The sequence below is a fragment of the Copadichromis virginalis genome, linkage group LG10, assembly GCF_057382275.1.
Source record: "Copadichromis virginalis isolate Kocher_CV1m ecotype Utaka linkage group LG10, C_Virginalis_male_GT1.1, whole genome shotgun sequence".
Taxonomy (NCBI): domain Eukaryota; kingdom Metazoa; phylum Chordata; class Actinopteri; order Cichliformes; family Cichlidae; genus Copadichromis; species Copadichromis virginalis.
This window is the reverse complement of record NC_140627.1, coordinates 9,264,362-9,277,933: the sequence shown is the minus strand read 5'-3', so window position 1 is coordinate 9,277,933 and position 13,572 is coordinate 9,264,362. Positions and strand designations below refer to the sequence as shown.

Below are 13,572 nucleotides of genomic sequence, written 5' to 3'. Positions count from 1 at the left end.
GGGCTGAAAAAAATGTAATGCGTATTTGCGTAATACATTTTGATCAATAAACTTTCCCTATTTAAACATGCACTATGGTGGCCTTTCTTTGCTCATAACTCCTTGATGTTGGTAAATACAATAAGTGAGCAATATATATAATATACATATGAGAATGCACAGCACATTATGGAGTATGCCCCTGCTGTGAAGTCCTGCCTCCATCTACTTGTCGTTTAATCACTGGACAGCTGGACAGGTTCATACAAAATATTAGATGAGGCCAATTGTCCTATACATATTTTTGACCTAGGGGTGGGATTGATTGTGAACTGGAAAGGGAAAATGCTTAGGGAGCTGAGTAGGGCTGCATCGTCACTGATTTGTAGAATCATTTTTGATTCGATACAGGATCCGATTCAATTTGACTGGAATCTGGAAAGTTTTGCCTCAGTCAGAAATATTACAATTCTGATCATTTAACAGTATATATCCATAATTTCGTATCTATTAAAAGAAAGCTGACACATGTGAGACTTAATTAGAGATGTAAACAGAGAGTTATGAAACCTGCAGCTGCAGAAGCCAGCGGGAAAAAAAAGAGGCAAACACAGCGCGACCCGACGACGCACCAAAATCTGACTGACGCGTCGGGTCCGCGCTCTGCGTTCACGTTTGTATGCAGAATCCGTAAACCTGCTCCCAGTTACTGTTTTAGCTGTATGGTGTTTGACGACATGTTGTGAGGTTTAACCTGAGATGCTGGCGTTTCAGGCATAATAACGTTAATTTACAAATCGACACGGGATTTTAATGAATCAATATCACTTTATTCAATTTAGCATGGATTGTAATCAGAAAGGCGATAATCAAAACCCACCCCTAATCAAGAACTTGCAAAGTAAAAACATGCCCTTTTGTTATTTACATTTAAAAAGAGGATTAGTGTTACTGTGCGCTGGCTGAGTCTGTTTCTTTTCTTAGAAATAGTTTCTCCTGCCCTGGAGAAAATCCACTTGCATGGAACAGAAGAGGCTGTGGAGTGCAGGAACTACACTGCAAGCTGGTAGATATGCAGGTATTCCTGGGTCCTGCAGACTATCACCTAAAAACAATAAACAAAATGATTTTCTAAACTGTGTAGCAATGTAATGTACGTATAGTGTCAAATACATTTTTGTAGTCTTCATTAGCTTTAATTCACATGGAAGTGTTCCTGAAGTCATATGCTGTAATGATATTTACATTATGAAAACATGATTTTGGACATTTCAAGTTTTTCACTTCGGCAGATAAAATGAATTGAGCAAAATCAACTCAAAATATTCCCACACGCCAGAACGTCCTCTCTTCCTCGCTGGCTCCATATCTGTCAGTGGAATGATCACCTCTTCGCTCTCTGTCACCATCAACACACTCCACGAATCCCGTGGATGATTCACTTCCTTATATCCGTTTGAATCAGGTACCGAAGCAGTTACGTGCGTAATGAAGCTTCGGACGTCACTGGTCACGTGACTTTTGCCAAACGAAGCAAGCCTCGACACAGTGCTTCTGAACCAGTGTGTTGTTTTTTTCGACACACGCTCCGGAGCGTCAGCTTCAAGCGGGCCATCACTAGCAGAAACTAAACAGAACCAAAACCCTTAAAACTAAAAAGTTTAAACCCGAACACATAATCAGAATTAACTAGAACACAAGATCATAACAATAATAATAATAATAATAATAATAAACACAAAAAGTTGGGTCAAATGACACAGGACCATGACAGAAAAATAAAAGATGAAAGAAGAAACTGATGACCAGATAGGCAGCAAACGAGTCAGGTCATGCAGCAAATTGTCAGACATCATCTCAGACAATGATGAAGATCCAGATGACCGTGTGTCAGCACCATCTACATCAGCATCAGCTGGACACTGGAAGCAAAAATGAAAGGAACATGAAGAACAAGATGGGAACGACAGAAAACAATTCAAACAGGGAATTTTGCTGACGGACAATCAGCGTTACACCCCACCCCAGTGTACTACATGTAACATGCTCAGAGACTGAATGTCAGCTGGCCCCTTCTGACCCACTGACTTAGTTTCCTGCCACCAGTGACCTGTTTACCGGACTTCCCCTATACCACCTGTGGATATCTGTTCAACCTGTGACCCAGTATGATTGTGCATACAAGTGGAAAGTAATATCCTAGTACCTTGTTAGATGGTGATGATTGTGGGCTCACTAGTCGCAGACATGGAGGGAGTGGTCCTATTGGTTGGCTCCCACATTAGGAAGGCAAGGTTGGGGCCTTCCTATCACTACTGTGCTAACGTAATTAAAAAATAAAGTAAAAAAAATTACAACACCACCATCTTCAGATAGAAAAGTTTTTCTGTTTTTTTTTTTTTTTGGAGTTTTTCCTTCCCACTGTCGCCAAAGTGCTTGCTCATAGCAGGTCATATAATTGTTGGGTTTTCCTCTGGATCCATTATTGTACGATCTACTGTACAATATAAAGCACCGTGAGGCGACTGTTGTTGCGATTTGGCGCGATATAAATAAAATTGAATTGAATGTCCTTCAAGAAGCCTGGAGAACCTTTCCTGAAGATTACTTTCGCTATAATAAAAAAAAAGAAAAAATTAAAGCAAAGGTAATGACTAGTTTGGGGGTTGTAGTCCTTTAATAATCAAGGAAAAGTAGTACATCCACAATTTTAAAAAATGCTTTTATTATAAATAATCCTGTGTGGATTAGTTACTTACACATCAAAGAAATGTTTTACAGGCAGAGCATTGCTCATCTGAGTTTTTACAGACCCAGAGTGAAGTTCACACAAGTTCAGCTTTCATCACCTGATCAGTACGCCACTGAAGCAGACCCACTCTGCTCTGTCTTTGAAGATTCACCATGAGAAATTGGCATTCCTTGCTCCAACTGTCCACAATATGAAAGTCACAGGAAAAACAGACAAGTCTTTTTGTTTGTTTGTTTGTTTTCTTTAGCCTACTGTGGTGCCACTTAAAATCCCTGTGTTTGAACAGTACACTTCAATTCTGCTTTAACAGAAATCCTTGATGTGCAGGGAAACATCACGGTTAGCAAGCTCACAGCGAGATTCTTCTTTCTCTGGTCCACATGTGTAATATTTATGTTTTTGTCCATCGAGCCACTCCATAGAGCTTCACCTCAAGTAATATTCAATTGCAGCAGAGAATGCAGCAAAGCCTCCACATCCCAGAACACCAGCCTTCAGACCAGCTGCAAAACAGAAAAATAAACACGTGGACAAAATGAATACATTTGCTATAATGCAAACTATTAGTTAATAAAGTAAGTTACATACCGCGAAAGCCAATAGCTCCTCCAGTCACACAACCACTGTACACAGCATTCTTCCAGTCAGATTTGCCTCTGTGCTGTAAATGAAAAACAGGTACAAAAAAGACACTTATTACCACAGTGTACTGCAGGGTTAGAATAAAAGCAAGAAATGCAAAGCAAATATAATACTGGCATCTACATTTTAGAGAGAGGAGTGACTAATAAGAGATAGCTGGCATCCACCTTTGCTGTACTATTTGCACATTTACAAACTTAGCTTAAGTTGCAACTACTTTGCTGAAAATGTTTTGCTGTCCACATATATAATATGTCTTCAGTGATTCTGATGGTGCTCTAGTAATCTGACCACATATTGAGCATTTTTCCTCTTTGAAGCCATGTTATGGATTCACATCACATCTCAAACCCTTGTTGACAAACTGTTATCATTATTTCATTCATTCCTTATTATTCTAAAGAGACTGATGGATACATTGAAAATGAATCGCCTTTGCTCATTTTTGCCTTTTGTTCTGAACTCCAGTCTGAGGTTATATGTCCACTATGAGTCTGTCAGAACCCACATGAGGATGTAAGAAGCTGTGACCTACTGATTCTATGATGCACTCTGTACAGGAGAACATGGCGCCCACAATGGCAAAGTTCTTGGCATAGGACATCCCCCTCTGGCCCATGTCTTTTAGAACCTCTCGTGCTGTTGGAGTTCTCAAAGGGTCTTTGGGGTCGATGCCAACATTAGTATCAATTCCAGCTGTGAAAACGCCGAATGCTCCTCCAAGGACGAACCCTGTGGTGAGCAAAAACATCATCAGACTCTTAAAATTGTAATATATACAGATCTTTTCTGCTATTGAGCTGAATGGCTACATTTGGGCAACATCGTGGCTGTATTATAAACTGATTATTTGATACCTGTTTATTCAAAACGCTCTAAAATGTTGCTTTTACGTTTCTTATGTCTGAACACAAATACATAATTTTAAAACAAGACAATATCGGTGACCGATTGGTTTGATCAGATGACTGATTAATTTGCTGTTTGTTGGTATAACAGCATTACAGCTCCCATAGCCTCGTATATCTGAGGTGACTTAGCACACGAAATATTCTGCACGAGCAGCCAAACACGCACAAAAACACCAAACCCTTGTGATGTTTGTTACACTCTCAATGTCTCCGTTTACCTCCCACACAGGCCAGCAAAGACTTGAAGGCGCAGCTCTCCATTCCCCTCTCGATCATCTTCTGCTCGTCGCTTTTCGGAGGCACGGGCAGCCCCCCCATCACGGCGGGGTTCAGGCCCTTCACGGGCCTCTTGTCACCGATAAGATGCTCCAGAATCATACTGTACTGAAGAGTCGGGCTGTCCACGCTCGGGCCGACCGAAGCTGGGCCTTGTGGGTTGGAAGCAGCAGCGTTTGCAGCTCTTGTGGAGGCCGCCATGTTTCTCAATGACAGAGCTTCAAGTAAATGTTGTCGAAAGACGAGCGCGCGCATATTCGTCCCATTTGTCTGCTGATAGAAATAACGGTAATTAAAGTGTTTAGCTTCACAAAAACACGAATAAACCACGATAGATTAAATAATGTGTGTATTCTCATTTTTTTTTTATTAAAATGATTTTATTTTCTCACTAAAAGATTACTTTGGTTAATTTTAGCACATTCGACACAAAGTCAACCTGTATTTAAAGTGTGGTTGAGGAGTTTATGCTTTTACGTAACACCGTACGTCTACCTACACTCTTTCCACTGGATTATTGTATCAAATAATAATTAAATAACGTAACAGAATTTCGCAAGACTATACTAGATCTTATTGATTACTTTACATTTAATTCTGTTTTATTATATTAATGTCTTCTAAATTACTTTTATTTTTGTGTTTATTTTATCATTAATATATTTTTCATTATTGACGTCTATTTTCTTTATTCAATACTCCTGTCTTTATTGTATTGTTTTTTATTTATTACAGTTTATCTGTCTCGCCTGTCACTCATCTGTGAACCACTTTGAAGCACACTAAACTTCAAACAAAGGTACAGTACAAATTAAATTGACTAAATAAGTTTACACCTGAGGCGAAAACGCTGTTCCTTACATGCTGTCTTATCATTTTTCTGGCCTGTTAAAAAAAAGACCACATTTCCCAGAAACCCCTTAAACACTGCGCCAAAGCATATTCGCCAAACTCGCTTCACGCGCTCCACCTATCGGCTCGAGCTCAGACCGCTGGTGGTTAGACCGTGCGCGAGGCGGCAGTGGCAGCATCCTGTCAACACAGCAGCTCCACCGCAGTACGGAACAGGTGAGATTAATTAACACTTGTTTATTTCTCATAGCATGTGGCCTTTCTGCTTTTTTCGTCCGTTGTTTGGGGTGAAATTTGTAAACTTCACTGTAAAGGCTCTACTGTTTCTCGGTGTCTAAATTAAAGAATGGGCTACAGAGAGTCGCTCGGGTTTCGCCGAGTTACACCAACGTAGAAGTGGCTGACGGTGACATGCTCATTGCCAGCATAGTCACTGTACACGTCTATGCTCCTTTAACGTAACGACTAGTCATTGTGAGAGCAGACGCGTTTTTCCTCAAACGATAATAACGGCTGTCATAAAATTATAGCTCGAGCCAAGGACGTGTTGTTTTCACGCTAATTGAGCGTGGCACTGTATGACTGCAGTGATGGCCAACAGTAAGTGGACTAACAGTACTAACGCTGCATTTCATGTCCCATTTTCCGTAGCTGCAAATGTCCATCCTGAATTTTTCAGTTTACTGGCTAAGGTTGCACCATCGCGAGTCCAACAGGATTCTGCTTGAGCAGTATTTATGCCTTCTTTATAAACATTAAAATAAAAGGTATTAACGCGGTGATAGTGTTGATGCCTGGTAATGTAACACTTTGTAAGTTTCCTCCTTAAGGAAGAACGGGTCAACTTCTTTAAACTGGTCTGAATATTACGCTTAAAATCTTTTCTTTGATCTGATTAATTTTGTTGGTGTACAATGTGTCTGATATAAATATCTAAATATCTAGTACTGGAATAAGCTTATCCTCTTGTAAAGTGGAAAGTAACCCCGGGTTGGTCTTAAAACCTCTGCAAAGAGAGGTCAGTCAGGTCCTGGTTTCCTGTTAGATTTTAGTTTTGGTTTTTAGTGTTTGTCTAACACTTCTCCCTGACAGAAACATAAAAAATGCAGAGATAAAGTTACTAATGTTGCTCAGGCTTTAAGTAAATTTTGATGCTAATGGCAAATTACCTTCAAAACTGCCTCTGTGTGCTGCAAGCTGTTTTTCTACACGTCCGGGGTGGCTGTAGCTCAGGTGGCAGAGCAGGTCAGCCACTAATCAGAAGGTCGGTGGTTTGATCCCAGGCTTCCTCCTGCCTGCATGCCAAATATCCTTGGGCAAGATACTAACCCCGTGTTTGCCTACTGGTGGTGGTCAGAGGGCCCGGTGGCGCCAGTGTCCGGCAGCCTCGCCTCTGTCAGTGCGCCCCAGGGCAGCTGTGGCTACAATGTAGCTTGCCATCGCCAGTGTGTGAATGTGTGTGTGAATGACTGAATGTAGTGTGAAGCGCTTTGGGGTCCTTAGGGACTAGAAAAGCGCTATACAAATGCAGGCCATTTTACGTCATCAGCCAGCCAGTTGTTCCCAATTAGTTCTGTGTGAAGCTGTCAAACATGTCTTTGTGTTTTCTTGCAGGTACTTGTAAAACGTTTGTTGGTTTTGACTTTAGTAGATCCTTAAATGTTTCATTATGACAAATTATCCTGACTAAGCTTCTGTGTGTAATTTTTCTCTCGCCAGGTAACCTTTAAATGTAGACTTAAAAGATGGGTTCCAGAAAACCAGCCGAGTATCTAACATAATCATGCCTGAATGATAAACTTCAGCAAAAGAGAACATTTCAGTAATGAAAAGAGAGGAAAAATTAAGAAGCCAAATACATATTTTAATTACACGGCTCACTTTGAAGTCCTGTGACAAGTGAACAAATGACGGTTTTCTCTTTTGAGTATGCAAACAGAAAAGCCAGTTCAAACATAAGCACTGCACCAGCTCTGATGAGGTTTGTTTTTAGGCAATATAAGGCTTTGCTTCTCATGGTTAACCATTTAAGAAGGGGAAATACTTCATTGGTCTGGACACAAACTCTATTGGATATCGATCATTTGTCAGCAGCACGATGGGCAGTCAGACAGTAGCTCATTCTAAAGTGGATACATCAGGTTGTTAATTTCTCAACATTAACTGATGAAATTGGTTCCTGCCTTTTCTCAATCTGCGATTCACACAGATTAGCCACAGCATTAAAACTGCAGGTGAAGTGGGTGTAATCCATCCCTGGGTAAACTCTGGTCCTGGGATTCACCTGGATATTATGTTCACTCATACACCCACTTCAACATGATAACAGATCAAGCACACACCCTCCTCGTGGTTAACATTCCCTGTAACAGTCAAAAACTTGGTCAGGAATTAGGCATGAGGGCCATAACAAGGAGTCTGAAGCAGTGACCCTGTCTCCACTATCCACACTGTGCAATCCCATTGATCATCTGTGGGATGTGCTAGAAGTCGTCCAGTCCACAGAAGTGCCACCCAGCAACTCATAGGACACAGAGGATTTGCTGCCAACATCCCAGTGCCAAACACCACAGAGGTCATGTGCATATTGTAATGGGTCAGAGCTTGTGTGCTCTCACAATGAGGGCGCATATTAGGGCTGGGGGTTTTAATGTTGTCTGATCAGTGCAAGCCAGAAAAAAGACAGAACTAATAGGATTGCCATCTTTGCCGTAGAGGTACTTGGAACCCTTTTAGAGCCTCCAGTGGTGATTCTTTGTCAGTTGATTTTTTTTATTTTTTTTTAAACTTCCCTCACCCTTACAATGCTGTGATTGCAGCCATTCCCCAACTCTCTTTGAATGGTACTCATGGTCATTCTCTCCATTGATCAGTGGTTGTTGATCAATGGTCATGGGAATTTGCATAATTACGATGACGCAACTGACCTCCCAGCCCACTGTGACTGCTGGTTTCAGTCATTATGCAAATGGTAAATGGCCTGTATTTGTATAGCGCTTTACTAGTCCTCAAGGACCCCAATGCGCTTTACACATCCAATCATCCACACACTGGTGATGGCAAGCTACATTGTAGCCACAGCCACCCTGGGGCGCACAGACAGGGGCGAGGCTGCCGGACACTGGCGCCACCGGGTCCTCTGACCACCACCAGTAGGTAAGTGTTTTGCCCAAGGACACAACGACCGAGACTGTCCAAGCCGGGGCTCGAACCGGCAACCTTCCGATTACAAGGCGAACTCCCAACTCTTGAGCCACGATCGAAATGTACTTTTTATAAGATTTGGGGAAACCTGCAGTCAGCTGAGACTGAAGAAGTCACTTGGATGAGTGACGAAACGTTTCTCCCACTGAAAACGCTACGTCCAGATGAACATGCTGTGTGAAATGAGTCTGCACTGGAGTAACCTTTTCCTGATTTAGTAATCAGAAGCATAATACTTTATTAATCCCTAGGGTTTTCTGGTTCTGATGATTAAAAACAGTGAAAGGCAGTAATTACAGTGATCTTAGTCCGCTATGCTTAATCAGGTAAGCCCTCATCACAGATATTTTGCCAGGTTACTTCATTGGGAATGACGTACCACGATAATTAAGAACTGCTGACTCGGTGTAAACCTTAAGACATCAGTAACATCTTAATTCATATGTACACTGTCCAAACCTCCAGCTCCCCTAAAAGGTAGCTTGGTGGCTGTCAATAGATACTATAATTTTAATTTCTAAATATATTGCAATGCTGTGAAAAACATTAAAGTCAAGATTTAGTTTTCCATATTTTGTTCTGTTTCAGAGTCATAAAAAATTCTACTAATTTTTAGATTATCAGATGGACTGCAAAAAAGTTGAAACATTTCAAGGACCACTGATAGAAGCTTTCCAAATTCATTTTGTACCCTTTCCTTCTGCTGTTGAGTTGCAGCATATTTAGAAAAGCAATGTTGGGTAGAGGTTAAGGGGAATAACTGAATAGCCATCTGGCATTGTTTCAGAAGTCAAGTGTGGGTCATTGGTGAGTATTGCAGGTCCTTGGTGTAGTTTAAACCATATTGTCAATTCAATAGTGAGGAGGGACAATTCTGTAAAAGATGGAACCAGTTAGGAAGCTTTTCAAAATATGTGAATATCTGCCTCATCTATAACTCTGTGGACACATTGTAGCTTGAGGAAGAGAGAGTCTATGTCCATGTAAAATAGAAAGTATGTGTTGTTTTTAAAGCCTGTGCATGTCAATGTTTAGACTGTGGGCTTGTTCATAAAGCGATCACCTTGGCAACACTTTCCTTTGCATACATTTTTGTGTAACGTCACTGGGAATAAACAAATCAATGTGTTATGTGGCTTTAAATTAAATTGATTATATTAAGAAAGGTTTAAAGATTCAAATGAAAATGAAGCTCAGGGTCTGTATCAGTTCAAATTAAGTGTTAAATAAGAGCAGATCTGTCTGAGTATAGTTCACAGTTCCAGTTTGAGTCAGAACTGCAGGGTGTTGTGTTGTCATACAGCTAAAGTATAGCTTGAATAACTGTTTGTGCTTTTAAGGTCTATTTCCCAGAGCGCTCTCTCTTTGTAACCATTCATTTAAAATTTATTGCTATGCGTTTTGACCCTCTTGTCTATGTCAAGAATAGCTCTAAAACTCTAATATGGTGCCAATGCTAATATAAAATGGAAAGCCAGTTCTAAGCCTGGTGTGGTCAGTCAGCTCTTTTCTATCCCTGACACACTTGCACACACTCATCTGAGAACAAAATGGTTCTTATTCGTCCTCAAGAGGCAAGGTCTGGCCTGTATGTACAGTTGGAGTGGCATGTCCTTTACTGCAATAGAGGAGAATTTAATTGAGGAGATAGGGAAGAGATTGGATGATTGGAGCAGAAATGAGTACTGCAGTGGGATTCAATCAGTTGAATAAACAGAAACCTTTGTTTCTGGTAGTCCACGTGCCTTCTGAGAAACTTGTTATATTCTGGGATATTTTAACTTTTCCTTTGTAGAGGCACAGTTGGATTCCAGCCTTCACATTATTCCCAGGAGCAACTTTCTCTTTGCTTTTTTTTTTTTTTCCTCCTTAAGCTAATGCTCAATCTATCAAAACGCTAGTGACTAAAAGCCATTGCACTACGTTTGTCTGAGAGCATTCAATTAAGAAGGTAACTCTAAGAATACTTTTCTTTTTGGCTGTTTTTAGTTGATTACTGTCCAGGAAACTGATTGCATTCTTGACAAGCATCGCAGTCTAACTGAGTGCCTCAAAGGAATGCTTCTGTTTTTATAAATGGGTCATTTGGACCAGATCTGAGGTGAAGCGCAGATATGGTCTTTACACAAATATCAGGCTTTTTTGCCTGCCCTCCCTCCTGACAACAACAGCTGTGCTTTTCAAAAGTGTAATATCCAGCTCTAGAATGGACAAATAAAATAAGCTACTGAGCTATTTTGAGGAGAGGACAGGACAGGCCAGTTCACATGTGTGATGTTTATGCATACACGGGGAGTGTCATTATGATGTTTGCTTGGTATTTGAAAGATGTCTGAACCATTGTAATAGCTTTCAGTCTCCATACAAATTAAAATGGTCACACCCACTGTTCACATTAAATAGCTCTGATGCAACAAGTCTGTGTACTGTTGCAAAATCAAAAGGCGCAGAGAGGAAGCCTCCTCTTGGGTTGGACAGAATTTCTAGTCAGTGGTACTAATACTACGGTGTTCCATTGTGGAAAGCTACTGAGGTCTGTTTTTTTTATTCTCTCACAGTCATCTTGGATGCTATGCTAGTGTTTCTATGGAATCCGCCCACTCATTGTACATGTAGCCAGCCAGGACAGACTGAAAAGTAGCTGAAGTTTTTTGCAACGTGGCTTTGACTGGCTGTATATTAGAAAAGAACTTTGACACCATCAGAGCAGGAAGTTAGCCCCTCGAGGGAGCCTTGCTCTGAGAAAGATGAAACGGAGGATGGACCAGATGAAATATGCATGAAGACTGTATCTAGCTCAGCTCATGCTCCTGTATCACCGACGAATCGAGGACAGAGCAGGTTTTTGGGAAATAATGGATGACTGTAACTGCTGTGATGTGGCACAGTGAATACCTCAGTTATTCACTGTGTATAGTGATTGTTCTGATATTGATACACTAGTTTTTGAAGGGTTAACTTTATAAACCTATATTTCCTTAGAGGAAACATTAAGAATATAATTAATTTATGAACATGTATGTTCAGAGGGTGGCTAACTTAAGTTGCAGCATTAAGGGGATTTACCCTGATTGTTGACAACCGTAATATGGAAGTTTGACATCCTAAAACTGAGACTGAGTTCTTGCTTTGCAATACAGCATCTCTTCATTTCAAAGCGTACTCTTGAGCTCTTACTAATAGTGCTGTGTTACCAACAGAGTGCTTGCCTAACATCTGGAGCTAATTTATAGGATATTAATTGTACTTTTTTAAAACTATGGTATGTAATGAAATATTGTTTAAGTGTGTTTCTAGGTTGAGAATCTATGATTAGGAAATTCTTGTGCAGCATACGTAATCTGAGCAAACATTTCCATGTTTAAAAACTGTCGGCTAACAATTTTTAGTGACACTTTAGTGACACAGTATTGAAAAGTTGTTGCAAAATTAAAGTTGTGCCAACATCAGAGACGCAACCTTAAGGTCTTCTGGATGTATTACTTCTACATTACCTAGATATCGTTGGTCAAAAATTTATCCAGAATTATGGCAGAAGTTTTTGTTGATTTCCCTCAGCATGTTGTGCCTCAACTGCGCTCCTGAGCTCTTGCCCTAAAAACCATACCAGACATCTTAAGATAATTGTAGAACAAATAAGACAGAATATATATCTAGGTAAAAGTGTTTGTATTGAAAAAAAAAAAAGCAGGCTCTGTAATACTAGCGTGCTTATGTACAAAAAATCTTGTGTGCTGCCTTCTTACAAGTGTTTATTGATAGAATTAGCTGTCAAGCAAATGTGCTTGGGTTAAGAAAAACAAGAATATGTACATTTAATTTCTTCATGCATTAATATCACTGTTGTTTGTTGCTTTGTAAAAGATGGTCTCACTGGACCAGTGTTGGATGTTGAAATAAACATTTATCCATCAGTAACACAGTTTTTACCGTTATCATGACCAGTTTTCACTGAGGAGATAATGACTGTATGTTTGCTGGGATGATAAGTTAATTAAGCATGTGCTTGGTGTTTAGCATAAACACCAACCATGTGCTTGGTGTTTATGCTAAAAGGTTCGGTGGCGCTATGAAGAGAGTTAAATGGAAATCCATCAGATTAATGGAGTTTACTTCTCCCCCCCCCCTCCACCCCTTAAAATAACATGGTATGTACCAAACCATGGTTCAGATAGCTGAGCTGAACAGATTTGGAAAGTCAAGTTTTCTGATGATTGCTTTGATGACTGTTGTAATTTTCTAATTAGTTGTTCTGATACCATAACTATTATGTAGTTGTATTTATTTATTTATGAAATGGGAACAAGCTTTATTTTTAGTCTTTTTTTTTTTTTTCCGCTCTGCATGTTTACTGTTTCATGTAGTATCATATACATTTAAAGTCATGTCATTTTACTGTGGACTCTGATTATGAGAGAGATGACAATAAACAACATGTACTTGAAAAGTTAGTAAGTACACAAGTGAAGACCAAATATTGGAGCTTATGCCACTGTATTTAAATTAGGATATTTTCAGTGTGTGAATACTGTATCAGACATAAACACTGGGAACTGGGCTTCTCAATATGAGCATATATTCAAAAAGTGATTCGTTTGGGAGGCCATGTTGTAAACAGACCAGGCAAGCGTTATATTGATCTGGGTCCAGATCAAAGGAAATTGTCGACACAGCACTTTGCTGAATAGCTCTACTTTCTTCCCATCTTGTACTGAACTAAAAAAGTGATGATTCAACATCAGCTATAATCTTTAGTCTATTTAATATCCAGATGGTGAGAAGTAGTTTTTCTGGGTTTTAGTTGAGCATCGGTGCGGTATAATACTGTAAGGGTAGTGGAGTTTCTTGTTGTATATGAAACTATTTCAAGCTGTAGGTTAAGTCTCCTACATTCACTCCAGTATGGTTTTAGCTTTTACTCTGTTTATATTTGTACAGCTGTGCTAATTTTAGTGT

The 13,572-nt window shown here is 40.0% G+C and overlaps 2 protein-coding genes across 3 annotated transcripts in view; one reads left to right on the top strand and one right to left on the bottom strand.

Annotated features, from left to right (window-relative positions):
* Positions 1-2,682: 2,682 nt before the first annotated feature.
* timm22 (translocase of inner mitochondrial membrane 22 homolog (yeast)) lies at positions 2,683-4,826 on the bottom strand. Its single transcript, XM_085471359.1, has 4 exons — positions 4,503-4,826; positions 3,909-4,105; positions 3,320-3,392; positions 2,683-3,234 (listed from the first exon to the last, which is right to left on the bottom strand). Exons 1-4 carry the CDS (start codon positions 4,813-4,815, stop codon positions 3,158-3,160), a joined length of 660 nt encoding a protein of 219 aa, XP_085327485.1. The 5' UTR covers positions 4,816-4,826; the 3' UTR covers positions 2,683-3,157.
* Positions 4,827-5,523: 697 nt separating this feature from the next.
* specc1 (sperm antigen with calponin homology and coiled-coil domains 1) overlaps positions 5,524-13,572 on the top strand; it is a 79,136-nt gene continuing 71,087 nt past the window's right edge. For both annotated transcript variants that reach the window (XM_085469702.1, XM_085469700.1), the window contains exon 1: positions 5,524-5,628. The gene's annotated coding sequence lies outside the window, so the exon portion shown is untranslated. The remainder of the gene's footprint in view (positions 5,629-13,572) is intronic.